At 43.1% G+C, this 14525-nt stretch overlaps 1 protein-coding gene across 3 annotated transcripts in view; it reads right to left on the reverse strand.

Annotated features, from left to right (window-relative positions):
* FAM174B (family with sequence similarity 174 member B) overlaps nucleotides 1-14525 on the reverse strand; it is a 137465-nt gene that overhangs the window by 12155 nt on the left and 110785 nt on the right. Inside the window, exon 3 of one of the 3 annotated variants that reach the window (XM_069222747.1) lies at nucleotides 4700-4762. The exons of the other annotated variants lie outside the window; for them this stretch is intronic. Within the exon in view, the coding sequence (XP_069078848.1) occupies nucleotides 4720-4762 (43 nt within the window). The 3' untranslated portion in view covers nucleotides 4700-4719. The remainder of the gene's footprint in view (nucleotides 1-4699; nucleotides 4763-14525) is intronic. 3 annotated transcript variants of the gene reach the window in all.

The following is a 14525-nucleotide window of genomic DNA, read 5'->3' on the forward strand; positions in this document are numbered from 1 at the left end:
CATAAAAAGGGTGACATGGCCGATAAGTAATATTAACCGTGGCCACAAATGGTTGGATGTGTTTCTGCTTGTGCTATCTGTGGCCATGATAAGGTTAATTATATGTAATTTTTGGGGCTAGATATATTGATGACGTTATCTTGAATAATAATGTCAATTCAGTGAAAGAATACCACACCTATTTAAACAACAATCTGATCAATGTGGAATTTGCATTAGAATACACAAAATCAAATTTCTACATTTAAAATTGAATGTGTATGAAAAAAGGCTACACATTAAAACATTTACAAAACTGCAATCTGCTAACAGCATTTTACTCTTTGAAATAGGGTATGCCTTTAATTAAAAAAGAAAAAAACAATATTCCATACGGGGAACTGTTGAGACACTGGGGAAGCTGTAGCAAAATGAAGACTATGCTAAAGCAGAACAAAATACTATGTACAAATTCTGTGTGGGAGGTTACCCCAGAAAGGTTCTATTTAAAGTTATTGTTAAATCCAAAAACGTAATTTAATAAACTGCAACACAACATATTCTATTTACTTATTTAAATAAGGTAAAATCACTCCATATGGAATCTAACAAGTGACAATTGGACATAGAGGATGTGATTTAGAGCAAAACAGTAGAACTAGAGAAACCTGGTGTTCATCGTTTTTGAGGTTCTCTTCCTTGCGCTTTACGGGACGCAGCGCTCAGTATGCTGCCTACTGGGTGGAGGGCAGTGGTCTAGTTCGATGGTGTTTTGGGCTGCTGGGTCCAGCTGGGAGGCTAGTGGGTGAGCACAGTACGGAGTCCTGCTTGCTTTTGCAAGCTTCCACGGCCTCCTGAGCTGGTAGGTGCCATCTTGGAAGGTCTAATATCTCCCAATCTAAGATGGCGGCTGGTCAATACTGTTTTACCTTGTCTGCCCAAACCATTGTGGCAGTAATTTCTTTCTGTGGTTATCCACTGTGCACATAACCAATTAAATATAAAGTAACAGAATGCAAAAGAGAACATGCATGTAAAGATGACTTGAGTATTACAGTGTAGGCCGCCATTAGAGTGGCTATGTTCCAAGACGTGTCTATGGCAGAACCAGGCAAATAAAACCTCTGTATAGAAGTTAGCAGAGAAATACCAATGGAACCACATTTTGAGGCACAATGTGTTGGACATGCTGCTTACTTCTGTCTACTCCCTACAAGACTGGGGAGTTATTCTAAACAGTCTACTACACTACAAATCTCTGAACCCAAAGAAAATATTTACTGTGTATGAGCCAAAATAGCATCGGAGAAGGTGCAGAGGAAAAAGTAGTCCGCACACCCAAACACTTTTCCCACAAATCTGTACACAAAAGTATGACATGTGGTGGCTGCCATGATACTTGTGCTTATAGAATAGCCTGTGTGTTTTTAGCAGTCATAAGGTCAACAGTTGTTAATTCAATCACATGGCCTTGATGATAAAAAGAAAGAGAAAAGAAAACGCTTGTTTCTGTGCATTAGGGAGCAACACACTGACAAACAAATGTAAATATGTTAGACCTGACAGCCTTAGGGTGGTCACCCCTAACTTTTTTGCCTGCCTCCCTCCACTTTTTTGGATACTGTTTTTGCTGGTTTTAGGACATGATGACATTGGATCATACCCAATTGGATTATTTAACTTACTTATAAGTCCCTAGTAAAGTGCACTATATGTGCCCAGGGCCTATAGATTAAATGCTACTAGTGGGCCTGCAGCAATGATTGTGCCACCCACTTAAGTAGCCCCTTAACTATGTCTTACAATCCACGTCTGGCTAGGTTCAGTTGACAGCTCCATTGTGCATTCACTCAGACAAACCCCAAACACAGGATGCTCAGCCTCACTTGCATACAACTGCATTTTGAATGGGTTTTCCTGGGCTGGGAGGGTGGAGGGCCTGACACTTGCATGTCAAAGGACAGTAGCCTGCCCTCACACAAAGGACTGCCACACCCTCTACTGGGACCCTGGCAGACAGGATTGAACTGAAAGGGGACCTTGTGCACTTCTAAGCCACTCTTTCAAGTCTCCCCTACTTCAAAGGCGCATTTGGGTATTTAAACAGGGCCTCCGCCCCTACCAACTCAGACACTTCCTGGAGAAGAGAACCTGAACCAGAACCAGAACCTGCAATCTTCCAAGAAGAACTGCCTAGCTGCCCAAAGGACTCACCTGACTTCTTTCTGTGAAGGACTGCTACCTTGCTGTTGACCTGCTGCCTTGCTGCTCTCTAGCTGTGGTGAGAAGTGCTCTCTAAGGGCTCAGGACCAAAAAGACTTCATTCCTGCAAGAAGAACTCCATGTGTGGCATAAATGCAGTGCCAGCGTAGCGACTGGAAATTCGACGCATGGCCCACTGGATCGACACACAGCCGAGCCAGAACGACGCAGCCTGACTTCCAGAGAGGAATCGACACAGCACCTGCCGTGCGGAAGAAATTTCCAAGCAACACCCACCGGATCGACGCAGCTCCTGTGACTTCGTCCTGTCAGTGCCGGTATTCAACGCATCGTCCCCGGGGCGTCCGAAAACCCCACAACCCGAAGAGGATCCAGGACCCAGTGCCGGAAATCAACGCAAAGTCTTCCCTGCGTGAATAATAATAAACAACACATCGCTGTGTGTGGCCCGAGAAATCGATGCACACCTCCCTCTTTTCCACGCATCTACTCCTCTGCAGTTCCTTGCAGAGATTTTGAATGCAAACCAGGTACTTTGTGCTTGCAAGAGACATTTATTGCTTTTAAGAGACTAAAGACACTTTGGGCCTCATTACGACCCTGGCGGCCGGTGGTAAGCTGGCGGTAACACCGCCAACTATTATGACCGTGGTGCTATAGCAACGGCCATACCGCCGGCCATCCACTATACCGCCAGGCTCTTTCCTGGCGAATGAGTCCCGAACTGCCAGCCTGGCCACGGTGGTTAACACCGCCATGGAAAGGCTGGCGGTAAGGGGGACTTAGGGTGCCCCTGGGAGCCCCCGCACTGCCCATGCACCCGGCATGGGCAGTGCAGGGGCCCCCAGGCATAGCCTGAATTTCGGGCAGTGAAATGCGCAACGGGTGCTACTGCACCTGCCGCACATCAGCATTGCCGCTGGCTCTATTACGAGCCGGCAGCAATGTTGATGTGACATTTCCACTGGGCCAACAGACGGTAACACTGTTTCCATCCGCTGGCCCAGCGGAAAAGTCGAAATAGGGAGCCAGGAATACCGCCAGCACTGGCGGTTTTCTGGCGCCCGCTGCCTCGGTTGTAATGAGGGCCTTTATATCATTTCTACAGTGATATCTTCAACATATACTTATTGTATTTTAATCATTTTGACCTGCATCTTATCAGATAAATATTATATATTTTTCTAAACACTGTGTGGTGTATTTTTGTGGTGTTCTATTTTGTTGTTGCATGATTTATTGCACAACTACTTTACACATTGCCTTCTAAGTTAAGCCTGACTGCTCAGTGCCAAGCTACCAGAGCATGGGCAGTGCAGGGGCTCACATGAGCAGCCCCATTGCGCTTTTCAGGTCGACGGGGGCTGTTGCAACCGAGCACCGCAACATTACCACGGGCTCGATTATAAACCGGTGTCAATGTTGTGGGTAGTTTACAGCTGGGCCAGTGGCCGTAAACTCTGTATCTGCCGGCTGGCCCAGCGGGAAACTCATAATAGGGCCAGCAGGCGGAAAACTGAACTGGCGGTCTTTAACCTAACAAGTTTGGCAGGCAGCTTCCACAGCCCGCCAAACTCGAAATGTGGGCCTGAGTGTAGAATTACACACTGCATGACTGGAGAAAAGGTGAAGGAAAAACATGAGTCCACAGTGGTCTGGCCTATAAAAATACATGTAGATAGAAGAGGAAGTCACAAGGATCTAGCTTGCCCCTAAAAAGACAAAATGGAAACACACTGCTGAGTTGCAATCAGAACAACAGAAAATGCTGACGTCAATATAGAATCTGAGATTGTGTCATGTACCTAGCAATGGACCTCCTTGACGCCCCAAAAAAATTCTTAATCAATTCTATACTGAGAATGGTGATCTGCCAGATATAGATATTCCTTACATCTACATAACTTTTCTTGATCACGGTTCAAAATAAAACATCTTGATGTCATGGCTGTAGCCGTATTTCACTCATGTTACACTTTACTGTCACTCTCTACTTTCCTACTGATAAATGTACAAATTAAATAATAATGGTGGAAGATCCTGCTATGTGGTAACCCGGGAGACCTCCTCCACCAAATTGAACCAGACAAAGAATTACTTAAAGTTCGTATCAGTACCAGCTCCACCCTAAAGCGATCAAACAGTCACAATGGTTGGACCCAAGCAAGAAAGCTGTCAGGGGTACATCATCTATGTTTGTATACAAATTATCCTTAATACACTAGTCTGAAGGGATTTAAAAAAAAGCAGCCACCACAGGCAAGCTTGACTGTATATGCGGAGCAGGACCCTGAGATAGAAAGTAAATGAGCCATAATAATAGCAAGGCTGAGACCCACATTATACTTTTGGGATCTCACTAAATACATAACACTCACATTTAAGCTTCTGTGCACTGAAAATCATCAGAGCCATGGTTACTAAGACTGCAGATGCTTCAGAAGATGGCCAGAGGTTGGGGGTCACGAACCCAAGCAAATGTCAACAGTACATTTACCTTGAACTAACAGAATGCTGTCAGTTGTTTCTATCTTCTTCTTGTAGCTTTTTGGGAAGGAGTCTGTAAAAATAAGAGGATAAGATAAGAGGAACTCCACTCTTCATCACCTCAAAAAACATGCCAACAAGACTCCTCTTAATAAAGGATATGGGTGCACTTAAGTTACTTCCCGAAACTAGTCGTCCTCATATGTTAGACAAATGAATAAGAAGTTCAAATAGCTGGGTGCGGTAGGGATGCACATTTGAAAACTACTTTCCATACCATGAGGACATCCAATACCGAAAGAGAGTTTTTATGTTGTTAAAAATGAATCAAAGCTCTAAACCAATATCTGCATTCAATTTTCTGAGGAGGGAACATAAAGAGTGGCATGAGTCCTGCTAGGACGTGGTAAACAGCCTTTGAGGTGCGGTTGTCATAGCGGACGATTTTATGCTGGGGGAGTAATCAAGACACTTGTTTTACAGCTTAAACATTATTATAAATAATAAAAAGTGGTTTTATAAACATTAATTGAGTAAAGATTCTGACCTTTATACAGATCTTTCCCTCATTCAATCGTACTAAGCACTTTAGGAGGCTGAAAGCCTAACGTAATTTGTAGATTGCACAGCTGTCTGTACTAGAGAATAATCCTGGCGGCTTCCTTATTCTCACATTATCTGATATAGCAGTGCAGTGGATGTGAGTACTTAAAATATATTCCTCGTCTAGATGAAGTAGAACGCATCAGTAGAGATTATTTCAAGCCCCTCTGATGACCTGCCTACCATCTCCTGTTCGGCAGTAAACAGCCTGCGCTCTGCAAAGTTTCAGAGAAGCCTTCATGCCATAGAAAATACTTGGCAGGGAAAGAAAGGATATTCATACAAGGCTATTCTTTAACTTGGGCACCAAAATTAATTTTAAAAATGCACTTCAAATACCAAGGTGCTTTTAAAACAATAAAAGATCAGAGGGTTTGTGTGTGTTGATCTAAAACACATCTACGCATTTCATGAGTTTCTTTCAATAGCAGCTGAAGCTTAGCTAAATATGTATGTACACCTGGCAGCATGTTCTAAATGTTCTCCTTGCTTTGACATACAGCCAGGATAATGACTAAAAGCTGGTTGTTCGACCAAAGCGCTTATATCCTGTTCCCAGTCCGACTGCAATGTTTTTGACAGACTGTTATTTACTTATCAGGGAAAACTACTAGTTATTTTGCCAGAAATAGGGTCATTCTCAACACTGACTGGCAGTGTAAAGTTGGTGACGCCTGGCGAGTGTTACAGATCTTTTTAACATGTTAGTTCTAAATGATACTCATACCTCACTGAAGGTTGAAAGACTGTGCATGGGAACTGTGCATGAGAACTTGAGCCACTAAATAAAGTAGCTTGCCCTGTGTAGCTCTTTAAGCAGATTCTGCCAAGAATAATTCTGGGCATGACAGTTTATGTTCCTGAACCTCAGTTTCACTTCCAAGAACCCGCTCTTACAGCCTGAGCAATCCCCAAGACTCTTTTAAGGGTATGATTAGATGGTGTGCATGCATTTTCATTTAGCCCTGATAGATCTAGATGGTGCCTATACATCTCTTTCTGTAACAAGAAATTCATTTTAAGGACTGAGGTAATGTGCTTCTCCAGCAAACGCAACCTCAGGTTATTTCTATACATTCAGTGGCATGGCTACATGACTAATCTATGGTGAACTCTTTGCTCTGGAAAACCATACAAAAGGTCCTACTCTCATACTGCATTTCACAGTATGTAAAGTAGTTCTGCTCATGTACTCCAAAATGCTATTCACAGACCTACTGGCAGAAACCAAAGCCTTTCTGACCTTTTTTGTTCTGAGATCTCTGCACACAGATGTACACTTTTCATTAGTAAATGTGTGAGGGACAAGGGAGAGTGTCTGGAAAATCTGAAATATTAACTCCTACATGGGAGTGGTTTGAAGACATTTAGGAAGGGTTTGGAGAAGGGCATGCTAATACAAACACATATTCAAAAAAGAATAAGACCATCACTATTTACAAACTACACTTCTAAAATTACGACAGCCCTGCTGTGTAAGTGTCCTCCAATCCAGTCCTCAAGTAAGTCAAGCACCATACATGGCCACTCAACAGTATTGTAACACACTCCCATAAAAACCTGTAGAGGCAGGAAAATAAAATAACACCTCCTAGGAACTAATGTTAAAAAATATATTATTTAGACTTTTAAAATATATATAATTATCAAATAAATGTTTCATTATTTTAAAGTAAATAATAAACTTATATACAAAATAAACTTTCTTTTAACCCCTCGGGTGCCTGGGACGAGCTGGTCTCGTCCTTGGCCAAGGTTCCCATGTGCCAAGGACAACACCAGCTTGTCCTGCACCCGGCCCATGGGGAGAGCCCTAGCGCTTCCCCATGGGCATCCCACTTACACACCCCATCTGGGATGGAAGGGGAATCGCTTCCCCTTCCACCTCACCCCCCAGCAATCTGATGATGTCAGCGCACTCACAGCACACCGACATCATTAAATGCTCCCGGGGACGCGCTGGAAGCCATTTGCTTCCAGCATGTTAGGAGAGAGTACGTGTTAGAGGTGAGTCCTTTTCCTTGGGGGGAAGTTGGTGGGGGGAAAACAGACAAGGGGAAAGGAACAGGTTTTTCCTTTCCTCCTGTGCCTGTTTTCAATGGATTCCTGCACCATGAAGCAGGAATCCACCATTGGGCAACAGGGATTTTTTTTGTTGATTTTGGGGAGTGACCCCTTAGACAGGGGTCGCTCCACTGGGGGCAATATCACATCCCTGTTTCGGGCCCCCCTGGGGGTTAGATTGCTGTTTTTTCTGCTAATCTGCCACCTGGGGGGGGGGGGGGGGTGAAGGGGGGGAGGTCGAAACCCACTAGGAAACAGGGATTACATTACTAAGAATCTTTTAGGGCAGCAACTCCTTGGGCAAGTGTTGCTGCCCTGGGGGCAAGATTTTTTTGTATATTTCGACCCCCCCGGGGGGCTAGATAGGCCATGTTTTTGGCCAATGTTGCCCCTAGGGGGGTCGAAACCCACTAGGCCCCAGGGATTGGGCTGAGTGTGTGTTTTTTGTGTCTTGGGAGCGTCCCTTGGGCAAGGGTCACCCCCGCAAAAAGGGGAACATTAGTGATGGCCATTTCTGCCCCAGTTGGGGGCAGATCGGCCTATTTTTTTAGGCCCATCTTCCCCCAAGGGGGGTAGAAGCCACCAATGCCACAGGAATTTTCTTTTTTTTTCTTTTTTTTTTTGTGTTGGTGGACGCCTCCTTTGGCAAGGATCGTCCTTGAAAGGGGGCACATTACTGATGGCCATTTCTGCCCCCCTTCGGGGCAGATCGGCCTATTTTTGTTTAGGCCCAGAATCCACCAAGACGCCAGGGTTTTTTTTCTTTTTTTTTTTGTGTTGGGGGGGGGTGCCCCCTTTGGCAAGGGTCGCACAGAACTGTTGCCCATTTCTGCCCCCCCCTTGGGGGCAGATCGGCCTATTTCTTTAGGCCCATCTGCCCTCAAGGGCGGCAGAATCCACTTAGGCACCAGGGATCTTGTGTTTGTGTGTGTGTTTTGTGTGGGGTGGCGGCCCCTTTGGCAAGGGTTGCTTCCCCAAAGGGAGTATATTACTGATGGCCATTTCTTCCCCCCATGGGGCAGAATGGCATAGTTTTTGTAGGCCTATCTGCCCCTAAGGGGGGGCAGAATCCACTTAGGCACCAGGGAACATTTCTAAATTCTTGGTGGTGGGGTATTTGTCAACTGGCAAAGTATATGCATTTGTGATTATAACAGTTTATTTCTCCTTTTTGTTCTAGTTCAAAGCTTTTGCTTCCTTTGCTGTGGCTCCTTGCGGTGTTGGTAGTGGTTGAAGTGCAGTTTGCATAGTTGCATTTTTAGGTAAGTAAAAACAATCTACTTCAAAAGAGTATTATTGGCATGCATGAATGATATGTTTGAAGGTGGTGTACTAAATGCAGGATTGTGTGTGAAATTGTCCTTAGATTTGTGCACAATGATATTTATGTTGTCTTATGTCTAATTTGCTTTTCTTTTTAGTGAGATATCATTGGTGATTGCTGTGTCTGTGCAGCGTAGTTGCTGGAGAGACTAGCTTTTTCAGGCAAGTGAGTGGTATAGTTTTTGAGTACATAACTCTTTGTGATAAAGCCACACTTAGTTGATTACTTATTTTAGACAGTGCTGGTTGTTGTTGGCACATTTGTCAAGTTACACTTCTTAGAAAGGATCATGGCTAGCCGCAGAGTGACCACTCAGCAGGTTGTTGCCATGCTTTTTGAGTCGTCTTCTGACCATGATTATGAGACTGACTCTGCATCTGAGGCAGAGGAGGAAGTGAGAGATTATGGCAGTAAATTTTCTGTCAGAGAGGAATCCTCTATTGAGGAAGCCACTCTCAGTGCAGATGAAGGGCCTGTTTTAGAGGAGGGCACTGATGTGCCAATAGTGCAGCAGCCTGGGGCTGAAAGGTTTCCCATTGGAAGACCTGAACTCTGGGTTTCCCCAAACATGGAGCAGCCACAGTTGCCTGCTTTTACTTGTCTCCCAGGGTGTAAAGCGAATACAGAAAACTTTTTGCCTGTCAATTTCTTTCAGTTGTTTATGGGCGATCTATTTTTGGAAGAGATTGTTGAGCATACTAATTTGTATGCAGAGCAGTATTTGAGGTACAATGCTGCGAGACTCAGTCTAGAGCTACCCAGTGGATTCCCACATATCTGGAAGAGTTCAAAAAATTCCTGGGTTTGACTTTTTTGATGGGGTTGATAAGGGAGCCGTCACTGGCTTCTTATTGGTCTACTACTCTCTTGATGGCAATGGCTATATTTCCTGCAACCATGTCTCGTAATCGGTATTTGCTTCTTCTTTGGATGCTGCATTTTGTTGACAATGCTTTAGCCTTGCCATGAGATCCCCTGATTTTGACCGTCTTTTTAAGATTAGGCCTGTCCTTGATCATTTTACAGATCGCTTTTCAGACGTCTATGTTCCAAGGAAAGAAATATCTGTAGATGAGTCTTTGGTCCTGTTCAAGGGGCATTACGTTTTTAAGCAGTAGATTCCTAGTAATAGGGCACATTATGGAATTAAGATCTATATACTGTCTGAAAGTAGTGCACGATATGTGTTTAATTTCCGGGTCTACACTGCTAGGGATTCCAGTATTGACCCCCCTGGTTGTCCATCCAGTTTTGGATTTAGTGAGAAAGTTGTGTGGGAACTTGGTAGAGAATTGTTTAACAAAGGTCACCATTTGTACGTAGATAACTTCTACAATGGAGTGCAGTTGTTCAAGGAATTGTTCAGAGTGGACGCTGTTGCTTGTGGCACAATCCGTTCTAACGGCACAGGCAATCCAAGGGAGCTTGTCTGTAAAAAACTTGAGAGGGGACATTGCAGTGCCTTGCGTAATAATGAACTGCTAGCTCTGAAATTTGCAGAAAGGAGGGATGTGTACATGCTAACTACCATCCATGATGAGAGAACTTCCCCTGTGACTGTTTGGGGTCAGGCTGCGGAAGTGCACAAACCTGCGTGCATTTTGGACTACAATAAGCACATGGGTGGTGTTGATAGAGTAGAACAGAGGTTGGAACCTTACACTGCTGATCGTTAGTCTTACATGTGGTATAAAAAGTTGGCGATCTATTTGTTTAATTTAGCAACTTTTAATGCTTTTATTGTGTTCAAGGATTGTTCCCCTTAGTCAAGGATGAAATTTGTTAAATTTCAGGAGTTGGTGATAGAGAGCCTTATTGTGGTGAAACAGGCAAGAGTTCCTAGAGTAGCAGTGGGGGAGGATGTGGCTAGATTGAACGATCGCCATTTTCATGATCACCTTCCTCCCACTCCCAAAAAAGACTTGCCCACTAAGAAATATAAAGTGTGTGCCTGGAGAGGCATCCGGAGGGAGAGCCGGATGTACTGCCCAAATTGCCCTTCAAAGCCTGGGCTGTGTGTGGCTGTCTGTTTCAGGAGTTACCACACTCTGAAGAATTACTGGGAACTACTGTGACCATAAACTGCCTGCTTTATATTTTCATATGTTCAGTTTCACGTTGGCTTTACTGTCATGTATTCAGTTAGAGCTTTTGTGTTTGTAGTTTTGTACTTATTTATAATTATTGGTATCTTTGTTGTTTTAAAAAAAAAAATGATGGCGGTGTGCACGGAGTGGTGCTTGGCTGATGTGTGCCTTGACATGGCTTTACAGCTCACCAGCTTTGAGTCATTGGTTCACTTTTTGGCCTCTCAGTTAACAGTGCATTCCATTTTTGTGAAATCTCTTGTTAATAAAATTTGATCTACTAAACCATCACTCATCCTTGTGCCAAATCCAACCAGTATGTGTGGTAAAAATGACAAAATCTACTCCGCTGTAAATCGGGCATCGAAGCACACCCATGACATGCTAGGTGTCTCGGGCAGGACCCTGATAATGAAGCATGCCACTAACTTGGTTGGTGGGCAAGGGGTCTTTTTAACATAAACCAAGTGCTTTTTTCCAAATTTTAGTATTTGGAACATCACAGAAGGATGTGCATACATCAAAATGATCTATTACAAAACTACCTCTTATTCCAGGGGGGAGGGGTTTGCCATCTGCGTTTTTGGTCCCTGGTGCGGCAGTCATCCAAGGAAACCTACAACACCAGACATTTTTGAAAAACAGATATCCGGTGAATTTCAGGGAGGTGTGGCTTGCATGGATTCCCCAACATTTTCTTACCCATACTCCCTACAAACCTCAGAATTTGCTTAAAAATGCAATTTTCCTCACTTTTATTTGTAGGATCACCACGCCGGCACACATTTCCTACCACCCAGCATTCCCCTCAGTCTCCTAAGTAAAATGATACCTCACTTTTGTGGCTCCCCAAAGCAGAGTCAGCCTAAAAATGTATTAAAAAAATTATGCTTATCAACTTGCTGTGCTATCCCCTCAATCTCGACATATTTTTGGCATTTTCTTGTAGCAGGCACCTGAACCACCCACACAAGTGAGATATCATTTTTATCGGCAGACCGAGGGGAACATTGGATGGTAGAAAATTTGTACCGACACAGGGCCTCAACAAAGAAAAGTGTGGAAAATGTGATCTTTTTTTTAGCTATATTTGTGGTTTGCAGATGAGTCTGGGTAAGAAAATGTTAGGGGAGCCACGCAAGCCACATCTCCCTGGACTCCACCGGATGTCTAATTTTAAAATGTGCCTGGGTTTGGTAGGTTTCCTTAGATGACCCCCCCACCACGCAAAAACTGGTAGTTCTGTAACAGATCATTTTGATGTGTCCACATTGTTTTTTGGGGCATTTCCTGATGCAGGCACTGGGTCTACCCACACAAGTGAGGTACCATTTTTATAGAGAGACTAGGGGGAATGCTGGGTGTAAGGAAATTTGTAGCTCCTCTTAGATTCCAGAAATTTCCATTACCGAAATGTGTGAGGTTTGCAAAGGATTCTGGGTAACAGAACTTGGTGAGAGCCCCACAAGTCACCCCATTCTGAATGCCCCTTGGTGTCTAGTTTTCCGAAATGTCCAGATTTGCTAGTTTTTCCTAGGTGCCGACTGAGCTAGAGGCCAAAATCCACAGATAGGCACTTTGCAAAAAAAACAGGTCAGTTTTCTGGGGAAAATGTGATGTGTCCATGTTGTATTCTGGGGCATTTCCTGTTGCGAGCACTAGGCCTACCCACACAGGTGAGGTACCATTTTTATTGAGCGACTTGGGGAAATGCTGGGTGGAAGGAAATTTGTGGCTCCTCTTAGATTCCAGAACTTTCCATCACCGAAATGTGAGAAAAAAGTGTTTTTTTTTTGCCAAATTTTGAGGTTTGCAAAGAATTCTGGGTAACAGAATCTGGTGAGAGCCCCACAAGTCACCCCATTCTGAATTCCCCTAGGTATCTAGTTTTCAGAAATGTCCAGGTTTGCTAGGTTGTCCTAGATGCCAGTTGAGCTAGAGGCCAAAATCCACAGCTAGGCACTTTCCAAAAAACACGTCTGATTTCAATGTAAAAATGTAATGTATCCATGTTGCGTTTCCTGTAGCAGGCATTAGGCCTACCCACACAAGTGAGGTACCAATTTGTACCACGGGACCTGGGGGAACACAGAATAGAAGAACAAGTGTTATTGCCCCTTGTCTTTCTCTACATTTTTTCCTTCCAAATGTAAGACAATGTGTAAAAAAGACGTCTTTTTGAGAAATGCCCTGTATTTCACATGCTAGTATGGAGATCCCCGAATTCAGAGATGTGCAAATACCCACTGCTTCTCAATACGTTATCTTGTGACCATTTTGGAAATACAAAGGTTTCCTTGATACTTATTTTTGACTCTTTATATTTTTTCAAATACATTGCTGTATACCCAGTTTACAATGAAAACCCATTACAAGGAGCACCTCATTTATAGGCTATGGGTACTTAGGGTTCTTGATGAACTTACAAGCCCTATATATCCCCGCAGCCAGAAGGGTCAAGCAGACGTAACTGTATATTGCTTTTGAAAATCTGACATTGCAGGAAAAAGTTAAAGAGTAAAACGAGGAGAGAAATGGCTGTTTTTTTTCACCTCAATTTCAATATTTTATTATTTCAGCTGTTATTTTTTTTTAGGAAAACCTTGAAGGATCTACACAAATGACTCCTTGCTAAATTCAGAATGTTGTCTACTGTTTGGAAATGTTTAGCTGTCTGGGATCCAGCACTGGTTTCACACCCATTTATGTCAACAACTGGAAGGAGGCTGAAAGCACAAAAAATAGTAAACAATGGGGTATGTCCCAGTAAAATGCCAAAATGTGGTTTTCTGATTCAAGTCTGCATTTTCCTGGAAGGTGGGAGGATGGTGATTTTAGCACCACAAACCCTTTGTTGATGGCACTTTCAGGGGGAAAAAAAACACAAGCTTTCTTCTGCAGCCCTCTTTTTTTTTTTTAAACGACATATTCACTGTATTTTGGCTAATTTCTTGGTCTCCTCTAGGGGAACCCACAAACTCTGGGTACCCCTAGAATCCCTAGGATGTTGGGAAAAAAGGACGCAAATTTGATGTGGGTAGCTTAGGTGGACAAAAAGTTATGAGGGCTTAAGCGCGAACTGCCCCAAATAACCAGAAAAATATCCCTGGCACCTGCGGTGGAAAGGCCTGGCAGTGAAGGGGTTACAAAATGTAAAAAATGTAAAGTAATTAAACAATTTTTAAAACAATTTACAACTAATTAAATAGAAATAAGAATGTTGGTGAAGGGCAAGACGTTTTAAATTATTGTTAAAAATGAGTATTTACAAAAGTACTGATATGTGTAAATTAATTATTTTACACACAATTAATTTGGTGAGTTAATGTGCTATAAAATGTCAATGTATTAGTTCTAAGCTACAATTCAATACTTAAAAAAAATATGTTTACATTTTACAAAATATTTTTATATTTTGTTTCAGGAATAATAAACTTAAATAATTTACTCAGTACTTTGCTGGAGATCTCTATCGATCTGTAGGAGTAATAAACTTTACACTTGTAAACCCTGTTGTAGGAGGTTCCACCCTTCTGATATGAGGGGGTGGAGTCTTATAGTTTACACCTTGACATAAATATACACTCAAAGTGGTGTATCTGTGAACAGACCTCGAGTGTCCTCCATGACTGCTTCCACCAACATGGCGTAAGCAGTAAGAAGATCATATTCCAAACTCATCAATAAACGTTACCTCATTTTAGGACTCAGGTGGCTCAATGTGGACTAGAAGTGCGTTAGGAGTCTGATTTTCGCCT

This window comes from Pleurodeles waltl, chromosome 3_1, assembly GCF_031143425.1.
Source record: "Pleurodeles waltl isolate 20211129_DDA chromosome 3_1, aPleWal1.hap1.20221129, whole genome shotgun sequence".
Taxonomy (NCBI): Eukaryota; Metazoa; Chordata; class Amphibia; order Caudata; family Salamandridae; genus Pleurodeles; species Pleurodeles waltl.